This window comes from Paralichthys olivaceus, chromosome 2 (assembly GCF_024713975.1).
Source record: "Paralichthys olivaceus isolate ysfri-2021 chromosome 2, ASM2471397v2, whole genome shotgun sequence".
Lineage (NCBI taxonomy): Eukaryota > Metazoa > Chordata > Actinopteri > Pleuronectiformes > Paralichthyidae > Paralichthys > Paralichthys olivaceus.
Genome location: NC_091094.1, coordinates 20,717,709 through 20,732,913, shown reverse-complemented (window position 1 = coordinate 20,732,913; position 15,205 = coordinate 20,717,709). Strand labels below are relative to the sequence as shown.

General features: G+C 42.5%; 1 protein-coding gene across 11 annotated transcripts in view; it reads left to right on the top strand.

The window, feature by feature from the left end:
• magi1b (membrane associated guanylate kinase, WW and PDZ domain containing 1b) overlaps positions 1 to 15,205 on the top strand; it is a 132,425-nt gene that overhangs the window by 55,806 nt on the left and 61,414 nt on the right. For all 11 annotated transcript variants that reach the window (XM_069511186.1, XM_069511152.1, XM_069511157.1 and 8 more), the window contains exon 2: positions 2,563 to 2,679. In XM_069511186.1, the coding sequence (XP_069367287.1) occupies positions 2,563 to 2,679 (117 nt within the window). The remainder of the gene's footprint in view (positions 1 to 2,562; positions 2,680 to 15,205) is intronic.

Below are 15,205 nucleotides of genomic sequence, written 5' to 3'. Positions count from 1 at the left end.
CTACCAGCCCCGTCCTGCTGCCTGCCTGCCTGCCTGCCTGCCTCTCTGCGATTGGTTGCATATGAATGAAATTGAAATTAGGGAATTGGTCAATTAAATGTGTGCAATCTTGATCACATGTCAGAACTTTGAAAATCTGCATTAAAAAATTGCTTTTCAACATCCGGATAGCAAGTAAGGGAGAAAATGAAAATGTGATTATACTATTATACTTCTGCCTGGTTGCTATCAGAACTAGCATGTTTTATCTTTCTATACACAGTACCAAAACAGATCAAGGCAACATACTGAGTTAAAGGACTAACGGTGTTAACATACTCACCATTGGTTTATTTGGGCTGACTAACTGCCTTAAAGGCTTAAATGGAGGTGAGAGTTGATCTTTTTGACATTTGTGCTAATTAGTTGGGAGCGAGATTCATGGTTTGACATTTGCAGAATCTTAAATTCAAGAATAACATAGTCAACTGTATTTGTGCTGTTTGGGCAAATCGAGACTTGATTTGCAGCCAACCAAAACACTGAAATCCAAGTCTGATGGTGATTTAAGTCATGGGCGAGAGCAGGAAAAGAGAAATGTGGTGGAATGGTATTTGACCTCCCACCAGAAACAACACATTACTCTGGGTTGCCACAAAACGTGTTAAGTCCTGGAGTTCATGCATACTTTGGTTCCAGCCAACACCTCAGTGAAGGCCAATCAAAAGCGTTGTGGTCTTTTGCATTTGCTTGCTCTTTCTTATAATTGACATAAAGACAGACTCATTTAAATAAAACGCACATTGGCTAGACTACTTTCTATTGTGAGTTTTAATGTCAGCCTTTGGTCCCAACCTCTCCATTGTGGACATATGACCCAAATTTCCAGACTGTACTTCAGGTCACTTTTACAGCTGCAGAAAGAGAGCTTCAAGTGGTACTAATGTCCTAAACCCCTAAAACTCACAGGGTCAGAGGGTTAGTTGCAGGTCTGCTTGCGAGGAATACCCGTTGCTCTCCAGTAATTGATGTGTGTACATAGCACATCGGGCGCTCTCTGTTGGCCTGAGTGTTGGCTTGTGACCTGTTGTGAGGATTACAACTCAGTGATGTGTCTGGATGGGACGGGGCCAGGAGCAGCGTTTCCTCTCAGGATGAGCTCAAGCAACAGGGTGAAGACTCAACCTTTCTTCTCAGACTGTTTTCTAAACGGTCACATCAGTATGAGGCCTATCGTGGTTCATCATATAGCCTTTATCAAAGAGTGTAATTAATCCCTTTTTACTTCAAGAGCCTGGATTCACAAAAGCTGTAAGGAATCCTAATAAGTAAGCTAATTTTTGGAAAGGAACCAAATCAAAGCATTATACTTATCTTAATTCTTGCATTTAAAGCAATATAATTTTTCATGCATTTATTCCTGGGTTTTATATTAATATTTTCATGGTAAGACCGACAGCTTCCAACCCATAATGTGACCATAATTTGGTTTTAGCTTCTGCACTCTGCCCATGCACGTTTATATGAATGACAGACACAAATGTGGGTCACAATAAAAAAAAGAAGAATTTGTATCATGTCTGTGGGATGTGCCAGTTGTGCTTCAATTGTGTTTTTATCATATGAACCTGCAATTATTCTGCCAACTGTACAGACTGCTCTTCTGTACTACGCTAGCAATCTCAATCATCTTATTTTACACACACACACACACACACACACACACACACACACAAACACATACACATACAGATGCACACACATACACATAGTTTCCATGGAAACAGGATCCAGGGCCTTTTATGACTGGTTGTTTGCCCAAGACAACCAAAAATGATCTCAGCAGCCAAGCAAAGACGGCAGATAAATCATTTGTGCAGTAAATAATGGGATGTATACTAATACAGAACGTCATAAGATGTTTGTTGTTGCCGGCAACAGCGTTGTTATTGAATTTAGATCAAGACATTGTCATATTCATTAGGTAAATTATCCCATTTTTTCCTTTTGTGTGACAGCAGACTCTGCTTCGTTACTTGTCTTGTCGTTCTGTTTGTTTTGTGTTTGCACATGCCTGTAATGTGGACACTCACTGTAGTGGCAGCACAGACACACACATTCAGACACAAGCGCACACACACACACACACACACACACACACACATACATTCGGACACTTTCCAGCTGAGCTGCCCCTCAGTAGCTTAATGTGTGTCTGAGGTCCAGATGGCGTAGCAGTGGGAGGGCTGATTTGCGGTGCTAGCTGTAGCGCTATAGCGGTCTTAGGTTTTGTGAGACCTGGCTGGTTGCTGGGAGAGAGTCTGCAGCCAGTAACCCCTCTGAGTTACAATGGCAAGTGCACAATTCACAGCCATGCACTCAGCGGCCAGCTTTGCTGTGGCAGCAGGGTAAACTTGAGTATTTCTTTCTGTGGGAGCTGAGCTGTGGGGCTGTTTGGCACTTGACTATGAATTATAAAAGTGACTCTTGTGATTGTCTTATATCTGCTAGCCTTGTGTTTTTTTGCTTTTGCTGTTTTGATGCAGCTATCAAATGTTTTCCTGTTTGTTTCCCCAATGACAGGAAACAAGCTTAACAAGGACCTGAAGCATTATCTGAGCCTGCGCTTCCAGAAGTCCTCGCCTGACCACGAACTGCAGCAGACCATCCGAGATAACCTCTACCGTCACGCCGTGCCTTGTGAGTCCTTGAACTTCTCTCAGCTTGTTCTGTCTTTACCTTTTTTTAATATTTGGTTTCTCTTGGTAAGCTTGTTTTTATTCTCAGGCAGCTTTAAGTTTTTTTCTTCCTAATCCTGTTGATTGCTTTTGACACTTTGTTTATTGGAGTTAACACACACAGACTTTGCTGTAATCCAAAAGTCTATGACCCTGTTCAGATGTGGTGTTAACATCTGTCCTAAGTGATCCAATTGCAAGTGGTCAGTGCTAAGTGCAGGTCTGAACTCACCCAGATGCATCCTGAATACATCCTGAGATCTGATCACTCAAGATATATTCAGAGGTGGGACGCATGCGGCCACAATCTTTTCACTGTGTGAAAGCAAATGCATCCTGGGCCACATTTGAAGGACCGCCTACTCAGCTGATGTGTCTGACCCGCAATGAATCAAACATTTTTACGCTTCTATGTGTCCATACATTGATTTGTTTGTCGCTCCCTAATATCAACACTGATCACCACATACTGATTAATACTTTTTTCAAATTGGTCAAATCTCTCTTTGTAGCAGAGCTGCATGAGATTCATTCAGTCTCTCCTGACCCCGCTCGTGCTCTCGCTCTCTCAATTGATCTATAATCTCAAACTAGGTTAAAAAAACAACTTCATTTCATCTTGTTAACACAAATGTGTCACAGGAGATACATTCAGGAAACATTTTAATACCAGGTCTGAAACAGAAGAACTTAACATTGTGATTGGATTTTTCAGGAAATATGTTGAAAGCAGGTCTGAACACGGACTATTTTTAATTTTGTGAAAATTAATAACCCTTGTTTGGTCAGTGTGAAACACTGTCTTGGCTCCAGGCATCATCAATTTTAGATCCATGTAGCTGCCTCATACATGGCGTATGGTGTGTTTATCTAATTAATTCTGAATATTTCAGTCTAGTCCAAGAATGGTCCCACTTGCCTCTTGTCCAACACTGGCCAATCACTTGGACTGGCTGATAATTTCATATCCCCCTCAGAGCTCCCTCACATTGTGGGTTGATCTGTTGCCTTTTTCACCTGCCTCCCAAGCTGCTAACAAGTAGCTAACAAGAAGTTAATGTAAGCCTCCACCTTTCATCCATTCAGTCAGCACAGTGTTTGCTTTACTAATATCGTTCGATCAGGAAACGTTTTATGACCCCACAGTGAAGAGGTTCATGGTATCTCATTGCCGCAGGATCAATAGCACCAGTAATTATTAGTCGTTGTGGCTTTATCCTAGTCCCTCACTCTCTATCACTAACTGGTATCTCATCTTCTAGAGGAGCTGGCTGTGTAATCCAGGAATAGAGGCTTGAGTCATTGACTCTTTTCCCTCTGACTGTCGATACAGCAAGGATGTAAAGGCACATTTGTTTCCTGAAGCTGGATATCACCCTTTGTAGCTGCTGCTGCTTAAAAACTTAATTAGACATGTGAAGCGTTTTGTTTTTCCCTGCTGTGAAAAACAACCCTCGAAGACAGCATCAATGCTAGAGACTTTGAAATGTAGCATTAGCACCATAATAACAGAGTGATGCATCTGATAAATGTGCGGCTCCCTCTGTTGGGAATCAGATAAACACCTACAATGACTGTAAGATTAGTATCACATGCTGCATGAAATCAACTGCACGGATCACAGTCAGGCTCATTGTTGTTTAACAATGTAGTAGGAATTTAAGATTAAATTTAGTTAAGTTTATTATAAGATAGTCTGTTAAATATAAGAAAATCCATTAAATGAAAAAAGTTACTTATTAATTATCTTTTGATCAAGTAAGTGAATAATTGCTTCATTTTTGCAGCCGCATATTTCATACTATTTTATTCTCCTGCAAATAGAATGGACTACTGTTCCAAATGTAATTTGGAATATTCAGACCTCATGAAAACCTTAAACAACTTTTTTCTCGGTAATTACTTCTCACTTCCACCATCACAATATATTTTCCAAAGCCTTAGCATATTGGATTTTTTGCAGTTAATTTCGGACTTGAAAGCTTCTCTTATTTCCCCAAACCCATGCTTTTCCCTTAATAGTTCTCATCCGTTGGTTTTTCAATTAGTTTATTCATGGCCCTCTCACGCAAATTACTCTCTGTATTACGGAGGCTTGTTTAAGGGACTTTATCTGCATTACCTCCTGTGCCATATGTCAGCCAGACACTGTTGGAGGATGGGGGTCTGACCATAATGGCCAGTTTAATCACTAAATGGTCAAAGGCACACCAGTAAAAAACCCTGGTGTTGTTTGCGGTAAACAAAGCATGAAGGTGTTCCCCAGGCCATATGTTTTATAGGACTGTAAAGTTTTGTTGTCGTACACTTGTACAGGAGTGTGAGACTCTCGTTTGCTCATGAAATGTATAAATCCTTTGCCACCGCTTAATTTTCTCCCCCTTGTATAATGGGAGGTTATGTTACAGTGGGCCCTGTCAATGAATACATATTCTCTAATGCCCTTCACACTCACAGAACAATACAAGTCTTAAGACAGCAGTTGTGTTAAAAGCAACAATCATTTGCTCTGAGTGGGAAAGTGAGATAGATTTGTGTGGACTGCTTTGGCCTGTGATCGTGAGAGGTCAGTGTGTATTCATGTTGACATCTGTCCGAAGGTTGTTCAAGGTACTGTCCATGTGTAGGTGTAGGTGTGATTAATGCACAGCAAGCAGGTGGAGAAACAGATGGAGAAGTCTGTCTGTGGAAGCTAGAGCATCTCCTGCCTCTAAATACAGTACTTCCATTTCTGCACATTCTTATTTCCACATTAGTGCTGGCTGAAAATGAATGATGTAATCTTTTCTACTGGTATTTTTGGAGTTTGAAATAAATCAAGAGTACATTTGTACCTACTGAGTCCAGGAGCTAACTCAACTCAGCTGATCCATATACAGTATACCCACTCTTAACTCTGTCCATACATGCAGTGCTGCAGCCCTTTAATGAACTTTAAGTTCATCAAGATCATCTTCCTTTTATTTTTCATTTCTGCTACTGATACAATTGTCGTGTTTCATCACAATTGTCACATTAAGTCAAGTACAAACATGCATTGATTTCATTAGTGTATTTGTGGCCTGCTGCTTATTATTTGTTTGTGTGTCCTACACTCTTGTGGGGGCATTTTCTTCCACTTCTCTGGAATGGATAATTCCCAGTGCACTAGAATTACTGCCAAGTCACGGTGCTAGCCTAGAGACTCTGTAGATGCCATGTGTTGTCTGTAATACAATGCAACACGTTCTGCCTTGCTTTTCACTGGGCGCCAAGTGGCTTCACTAATATTTGTGGAGGTATGTGGCATCGCTCTTCAAACTCCAACCTGCCTCACATCGGGACCCTATACAACCAATCGGAGTCAGAGTGGAGGCTATCAGGACTTGATCCCTCACTGAGCTTTACAATCACCGCAAACTGTTTTTTTTTTTTGTTGCCTGTGTGCCAGTGGCCGGAGGTTTTCTGGTTGTGTCTCTATCCAAGTCTTGTGAACACGATATCTCAATGACACCTAGCGGGAATGTCTTTTCCAAATTTGGTACAAATATTCAGTTGAACTCAAAGATAAACACATTAGAATTTGGTGGTTGAAGGTAAAAAGGTCATGGTGACAACATAAAACCCTATTTTACTTCATGAACTCATTTATTTTGAGAACGCCTTGAGAAGGTTCTTTCAAATTTGACAAACATGTTCACATAGACTTAGGTATTTTCCGCTTTGGTTGTCAAGGCTCAAGGTCAAACTGGCCTTTCTAACATCATATCTCAAGTCTGTCTTGAGGAAATGTCTTCACATTTTGACCGGTTGTCACTGAGATTCATAGATGAACTGATTTGATTTCAGAAGTCAAAAGTAAAGGCCACAGACACCTGGTATGCATCTGAGAAAAAGTATGTAGACTGAAACTGCACTGGTTATTAGCCATACAACCTCAGGGTGGTAAGTCTAGCTTTGGGGGGTGGCATGCTGTGAGTGTTGCAATACGCTGCAAACCAAAAACCAAGATATGGTTTTCATGCAAAAACATAGAAATTAAACAATAAAACTAGTTATTTTTGGCTAGTTTAAAAATCTGAAAAACATTGTGATGGTCAGTATGTTCATAAGTAGTTATCAGGATATATCACATATTTTAAAATTGATTTGTAATACAAATATAACCAATGGAACATGTTTATACCTCATTCAACACTTTTGAGAGCCATTAGCCATTCCTTCAGTCTCTCCACTCATGTTACCATAACACTTAAACAATTTGGAGCCACAGCTCTTCCACCCTCCCCCCATCAGCCGAGGCGTCCATCAGCTTCCCTTGTGGTCACCCTCGTCCGCACGTTCAGCATTCCCAATCTCCATTATCCCTCGCCAACCCTCCACCCCCCTTTCCCACTCTCATTCCTGACCCCCCCAACTCATGACACCGCTGCCTCTCGCTGCTGCTGCTCCCTTTCTCCATTTGTATCGCTCTCCTTCTCATCACATTTTTCCTGCCAGTCATTTAGAGCTGTAGCAGGAAGAAGAAGACGAAGAAGAGGAGGGGGATTTCTGTTTGGTCTATACGCTCTATGAGCTCAGCACTCTGTGCATGCGAGCCCTGAATTGAAAGCTCTGGTCTCGCCTGCATCAAGGCGAGTTGCAGCTTTGCCTGCTGTGGTTGTTGTGACGTTGACGACTTGCTTCCCAAATGAGCGAGGTTTGAAGAGGGTCGCGTCCATGTGCACGTGCGACAATGTGATGAATCGCGGGGCGGGCAGCAGAGACGATTGGACAACCTGTATATAGGCTAAGAGGACAGCTCAGAGGGAGGCGGGAGCTGGAGCCTCGGGGCTGGAGATGGGGGTGGGGTGGAGTTTGGGTGTGGGAGTGGGGTGAAAGGAGGGGGGATGGGTGGAGAGGAGGAAGAGAGAGGGGATGGAGGGATGCAAAAACACTCACATTCTCCAATCAACGCTGGCTGTGGTTAGCTAGTCAAGCTAACATAAACATATGAACACATGATGTGAGTTGTGGCTGTGCCAGACATAACTGTGTGGTCTGATATGTACATGTTTGTGTGTGTGATTGCATCTAGAGTGTGATGTGTAAGCTGCTGTTGGTTTGGTGAGGTTACAGACACCTTCTACAGATTCATTCACACTGTGTCACCTGAACAAAAGAAACGCCCTCACTGTGAGAATGACTGCGCCGTTCCTGAAAAGCAAAATGTGGTGAATCAAGAAAGACGAAACCGTCAGTCAGATACTGTGTGTGTGTGTGTGTGTCAACAGTATGACATGCATTAGATTAGGGATGACAAGACATGAAATGTTAATGACGAGTCCTTCCTGTCATACCAGTTCTACACTGTTTTGCACATATGACATTGTTTGCTTTGCTCGGCACTGGACTCCAGCACACTGCTGATATAATGTCCACAGTTGCAAACAATTTTGGTATTAAAACAGTGAATCTAGACTTTAGCTGCAGAAAAAGTCCGGAGAATTGTGTCCGGACTTGACCCGCAGTTTATTTTTCACACATGCACAACACAGCAGGAGGTTTTCTTCACAGACACGTTCACAACACCAACAAATCCTGTGAATTATTCAGAAGAGAGGTGCAGCAGCCGGGTGCAGCAGACAGAGACAGGAAGTGACGCATTCACTCAGCTGCGGAGATCACATGGTTTTCGTCCAGAAGAAACGCAAAAGTTAGTCATAAAATTCTGCGACCAGCTCCTAAAATTCACTTGTTGTTACATTGTGTATTGTTTGTTTAAAACGAATGTTATCTATGAATAGAACCAGGCTAGCTGTTTAGTGTTTGTGCTAAGCTAAGCTAATCACCTCCTGGCTCAATCTTCATTTTTGTTGTGTCCAAAAGGGAGTGTTGTTGATCCTCACATGAAATACTTGGCTGGTAATTGAGAATTGGCATGTGGTAATTATTCCTTCACATTGGCTACTGTTTGATATTGTCCGTATTGGATTGGTTTCCTTACTGAATAGAATAGCCTTCTGATTTTGAATAGACTACATTTACTATCTATTAACATTAAAATACAACTAAAAGGTCCAATCTCTCTGCTTCAAATGTGTTGATATCCACATTGAGCTGTTTTCAGACATAACCTCGAAGAAGGTCCGGAGAATAGGGTCTGGACTTTCTCCGCAGTTTTTCTATCACACATGCACTATACAGTGGGAGGTTCTGTGTTCTGTTCACAACAGAAACAAATCCATATGGTACAACAAGCAGAGGCAGAACGTCATGTATTAATTCAGCTGCTGAGATGAGTGACTTTGAGTACAGCACATTGACACTAGCGTCGGCTCTTTTCACCACAAACTCTCTTGACGTGTGTTGCTATTTCTTCATGCAGAGTCATTGTTGTTGTTAGAAAAACGTGTTGGAAACGTCATCAACACCCCTACTCGCTTGTGGTGAATCCAGCAGAGGATCTCCTGCTGTGTTCTCACATTGGCTCCGCTGGACTTTTTGCAGACTTGTACTAGGGGGCCAGGTGGAGAAAGTCCGTAGAAACTCTGGAGTTTGCAAATACACCTCCTCTGCAGAAACTCCGGAGGATCTCCAGAGCTTAATGCATGTCTGGAAGCAGCTTTAGATAGATTTGTGGGGGCTCCCAGCATGCAGCAGGTAGACCAAACAGACGCTGGGAGGGAAACAATAGGAGTTGAACTGATGCTTTTGAGGGAGTTTTTTTGTAGCCAACACACCATGAGCAGGAGTCAAAGAAAGGTTGTCAAGCAGAGTGAATGATGGGAGAAATCCCCCAGATTCATAGCACCCAACAGCCCTGCCCACACACTCTGGTGCATGTATTGTATGCACACACACACTCAATCACTGACACTGTTGCACACACTTATCGAACGGAGGCATGGAGATAGGAGGGAATGTATTTCTAAATTTAGATGTGTGCCTCTGTGTGATATGAGTCTGTTTTGACATGAAAAATTTCCATTTGCAGAAATGGCAGCTCATCCTGTATTTCATTTGAAGATCCTAACACTGGTACAATTAACCAGTGAGGCACTTTTACCAAGTTTATTAATATGTATAACTTTCAGAAAAGGCCTACTTGTGCATTAAGATCCTCAACAATGAGATGTCACAAAAGAGTTAAAAATGTGCTGTTTTGGCAGTTAGTTTGTACAGTAATTAATGTTTTGTACCAAAAGGAAATCATGCTAAGTACTCTGCATGAAATCCATCAATTACATTGTGGCTTTGAGAAGTTACTGCCAAAGTAGAACTTATGAGTAGGCAACATTTCATCCAAAGATTTAACAATTAATCTTTTTGTTTTCTGAGCTGTTACTGGAGTCGACTCACCACACTTCACTGTTACTTTAAATGTTTTCCAGCTGTGAGTTGCTCCTTTGTTTCTTCCACTCATTGCACTGTGGAACAATAGAGTCCATCAACACCACACTCTCACACCAAGGGAATTTTGTAGGTATGCTGACATCATTGAATAATCTTAACTATTGGAATGCCAATTTAGTTTTATATTTAAGGGTTATCTGAGGTATGGAACGGAACATCACACGACCTTTGACCCACCACCCTTTTACATCTTCTCACTCCCAACCCCCTCCTCTGACCATAGAGCATAAAAATGGCAGAGTCGTGCCAGTTGACCACTTTGACTCTTGTTTTTCATCTTGAATCTTATGTGAATACTGAGATTTAATTTGCTTCATTTGGGGCTCTACATTTTGCTCATTCCTATTTGATGCATCTGCCGAAATTGAACACCTTTTAACTTTGGCACTCATCTTCTCGTGTTTGTGTTTAAATTCACACTGCTCCAGCCTCACTTCAGTCCATGCCTCCCAGCCCAGCACTTGTCCCAGGCAATCCCCATCTTCCTCTGCGTTTCCTTCCCTGACTTCTGTCCTCTTTACATGTTGGTCAAGGATGACTAGTATTGAACTTGTTAAACGTTGAGAACACGGGTTAGTGCGTGTAAGGACATCACCATCCGGGGGGAGGGAAAGAAAACCGAGGTGTTGGGAGAGGAGGTAGAGGGAAAAAAACCGATGGGCTCTGTGAGGACAAGAAAGAATAGGGGTGAACAACCAAGTGAAAGAAAGGGAGAGAGAGAGGGAGTGAGAGAGAAAGGGGGAGGTGGGCGGGTGCATGTAGAAGCCTGTGAGACTAGAGACAGCAGGGCTCAGTCAGTGAGAGAGAGAGAAGGAGACGGAGACAGAAGCCTAGCACTGGTGTGTGTGTGTGTGTGTGTGTATGAGACGGAGAGCATTATAAGCCAATGTGGATGCTGCTTAGCGTAGCTCCTATTAGCTTAGCATCACAAAGCCAAAGCTGGACAGAGGACAGACGCATGGGAGGAGGAAGGGGAGGGTGAGGAGGAGAAGGAGCTGTGAGTCTGCACTGGTTTTCCTTCCACTCATTCACACCTGATTGGATTTTCTTTTCTCCTGATCGACGTGGTTGTTGTTCTTTGGACTGTAGGAGAAGGAAGACAAATCCCCCCCACCACCACCACGGGCTCCCTGACTGAGGTATGATGTGTTTGTGTTTTTGGGCGTTTGGAGAAGGGACGCTGAGGGTCGCCGTGATTTAATGGTTGGGGGTTGGGATGGAGAGAGATGGAGAGGCAGGCAGGCGGCCAGGATGGCTGTGCATCAGGCGTAAGGCATCAGAAACCGAGCGGGGAGGACGGAGGCACATCGCTGGCAGTAATGGAGGCTGATGTGTTGTGGTCAAAAGGAAGCTGTGTGTGTGTCTGTGTCTGTCTGTCTCAGGTATGCGTGCGTCTGTGTGATGTCAGTGGCCCCCTTTGATTCCTCTGTATGTGCTCAAAGTGCCACTTCCCATGTGTGCATGAACAGTATGTTTCTGGTGGATGGCTGTATTAGGGCTGTGATGTGTTGACATGCTTGATCATATTGGAAGCCATTACCTCCAGCTGCAAACTGCCGTCTGCCTGTGTGTCTGTCTGGAGCTTCCAGGATGCTGTAAGGTTAGCAGTCCTACCTTTCCTCCCTCCCTTCTTCCTCTTTCTCTTCTTTCTCAATCCATGTCATGTCTGGATGACCCCCCCCCCCCCTCACCATCAACACCCCCATTCTGTATCCCTCCATCCCCACTCCCTCCCCGCCCCTTTTTTAAATGAATCGTTTTTAAAGCCTTTCTTTTCCATTTCTATATGTTGCTGTTAGGTTGAAGCCTGTGGTGCTTTTTTTTTTTTTTTCCTGGCTGGACTATAAAGACAAAGGCTGGCTGAGAGTGTGTGCGTGGGGCATTTTCAGGCAGATTTCTGGTTGATTTAGCTTTACACTGCACGACTGGCCCTTCAGGTTTTTGTTTCTTATTCTAATACCTCTTGCTCTCTTACACTGCCTTCTGTATGGGAGTCATTTAGAGCTGAAAGAAAAGGGAAAAGATCGGAGCATGTCACAGGTCCAGAGAAAGGCCTGTTTTGATCGTATTGTGTTTTTGTACGTGTGTGCGTGTGTGTGCGTGTGTGTGCGTGTGTGCGTGTGTGCGTGTGTGTGTGTGTGTGTGTGTGTGTGAGGCTCCTTTAGCCAGCAGCAAGAGTAGCCCCCCTAAACACACATACACCTCAAATGAAAGGCATGTGTAGCCATAACTAAAAAACTGCCTCTCCAACATTTAAATCCTTGCCACTAAGTAAGACTCCTTACATATATTTTGGGATGTAAAGAATCAGGTGGGATGATTCATCAGTGAAAAAAATAAAAAATAAATCAAATCAGGCAAAGCAAACTAAACAAGCAGCCAGGATGTAGTCAGGAATTTAAGGACTGGAAAATGCTGGAATCTGCGGCCTGTGCTTTTGGTTGGATTAACCCTTATTGGGACAGATGGCTCCATCCCCCTGCCGACCGAGCAAACCCCAGTCAGCTCCTCACACCTCCCTGCATTTTTGTGTGTGTGAGTGTGTGAGTGAGTGTGTGTGTGAGTGTGAGTTTCATGCAAAAAAACAGCACTGGCAGGCTAACACCGGCCAAGATGGTGGCTTGATCTGTTTTGGTTTTGGAATATGACGCCGGTCTGCTCGCCCCTCCACTTGTGTTTGTGTTTGTGTGCGTGCACGTGCGTGCAGTAGCATGTGTCTTGAAAATGATCCATGAGGACATGCCTCAGTATCTTCTTGGAAAATGTGGACTGGCTGGCCAGCTTGACATTAGAGTATGTTTATTGTGGAGATTTGGAGAAATGCTTCTGTAATAGCTTCTGCACAACAGTTGGGTGGATGATTGTTGCCAGCTTTTCAAGACAGGGATGTTATCCATGTTCTCTATGAATCGTCCACCATCCACAGTACATACAATATTCTTTATGTGGTCACTTATCTCAGCAAGATAGACGCTAAAGTAAAGTGTGGTCAGTTTGAAAAACCATGTCTACCAGATTACACCAGATGTGACTGTATGATGCATTTAGCTATGTATGTTACCGCCATTAGTGTTGTACTGTGTTCAGCCTCACAAACTATAAATACCTTGCAGACTAGGTGCTGAGGAATATGGCATGCTTTCATTGTAGGAAATATAGAAGATGGCATGTGTGTAATGGGTTTGACTGGACAGTAAAAGACATACTGAAGGCTAATTCAATCCACTACTACGATTGCCTTTAAACACAGTCATCACATTTCATTTCAAAGCAGCGTGATTCAGTGCATGGAGCAATTTCTTTTGCAGTTAATACAGGCAAGACTAAGGGGAAGCATTTGGTTGCTGTATATTGAGGCACCTATCTTTATCAGAGAGGAAGCCAGATCTGTTAGCGCACATATCACACTGGGCCACTGCTTCAACCCTTTGCTTGACTCTTTTGCGTGAGATGTGCTCAGACTGAGGACAGCAGAGGAGTCGTACTCCAGGTTTTGATGAGAGAACAATGAATGGATTAAAAAAAATGACATCCGTGGTTTTTTGCGTCATTGACTTTGCTTCTATATACCCAATGTGACTCTAATGTTATGTGGAAGTGTAGATAAAGGCATCAATATGGCTTATGGGTGATGGCACATATACATTAATTTATTTTTTCTAATAAAAAACTCTTCTTTCACTGCATTAAAAATAGTAGAGAATCATCATTGTCCTTTCCATTTGGATCATAGGACCACAAATCATTAAAATACGTGAGGCAGCCTAAAAGTATGAGGCAGTATTTGATGTACTTTTAAATTATATGACATCATCAGCATCTGGGTGGCAAAAATTGAGCTTGGGCTCCAGCAGGACTCGAGAAAAACCACAGATGTCCTCCAGTCAAACCCAAAAGCAGGGATGGTTGTGCCTGGCCACACAGGCAGTTGTCACATCTGCCAAAACACAAATGATCAGATCAGAGGATGGGTGGAGGAGTCTGTGGTATTAACTTTCTTAATATTCTTTGTTTGAAAGGAAGAGTGGATGAATAGTGGCTTAAAGATTAAGAGAAGGGAGTCGCTAGTGTTTTAAAGATTTAAAGAAGTGGAACAAATGAGAGGAGCAGCGAAAGACGGAATAAACAAAGCATGAACAGAAAGCAAAGAGTGAAGTGGAGGAGTCATAGGAGCAGAAAGGAGTGATAGAGCGGGGGCCGGAGATTCTCCTGTTCTATATCCAAAACTTCACGCTCATGGAAATTGTAATCAAGCTTTGTAAATACTAGCTCTGATCTTGTACATACATGTAACTGTACACAATATTTTGTCAGTGATGCACGTGTTTTATCCACAAAAATTTCCTTAACCCTTGTCAGCTTGTGAGTGCTTCCATTGTTTCCATGTCAACAGCAAACTGCTTAAAGTGCACTCTTTTGAATAACTACCATCCTGAATGACCCGGATGCCTAAATACAAGCTGAATATGAATAGCCGGGCCTATTAATAGAACAATTATGATAATGAATCGTTGCCAAACACATTTATGATGGCCTACTTTTCACTCATGACAATGATCATGAACAATATGGTAAAACACGTCATCTTTTTTTGTCTGTGTTATTTTCATCCCTGTATTTTGGAGTCACCCAAGAAAAAACCCCACAGAGCTCTGAATTAAATTTGTTCCTGCACCTTACTGTGCATTTTGTTTCTCTGAACCCTCTGACTTTTGAAGACAATTTGTAACTAGGTCATACTGAAGTCTGTGTATCTGTTGGTGTAGTGTGGGCTTACTTTGGAAGCTTGCTAAAGTCAAAAAATGAGTTGTGTGATCACAATATACATACTAATGTCACTATTTATAACCTATTGAAACATTGCTTTCAGGTACATCCTAAATATCAGTATCATAGGTGATAACCTGACTAACTTGTTTGGTCAGTATCAGTGACATCAAGTGTATATGTGCATTAACCCCAATGCTATTTTAAATTGTTAGTTCCTTCATCAAATACATAATGATATGTGGGAATGTCAGAGTGATTGTTGGGGGGGAAGATTAGCATTTATTTCTGTCAGTTTCAGGCAACAAGAGAATTAAATGGATCCATTAACCAACACAGTGAAACAC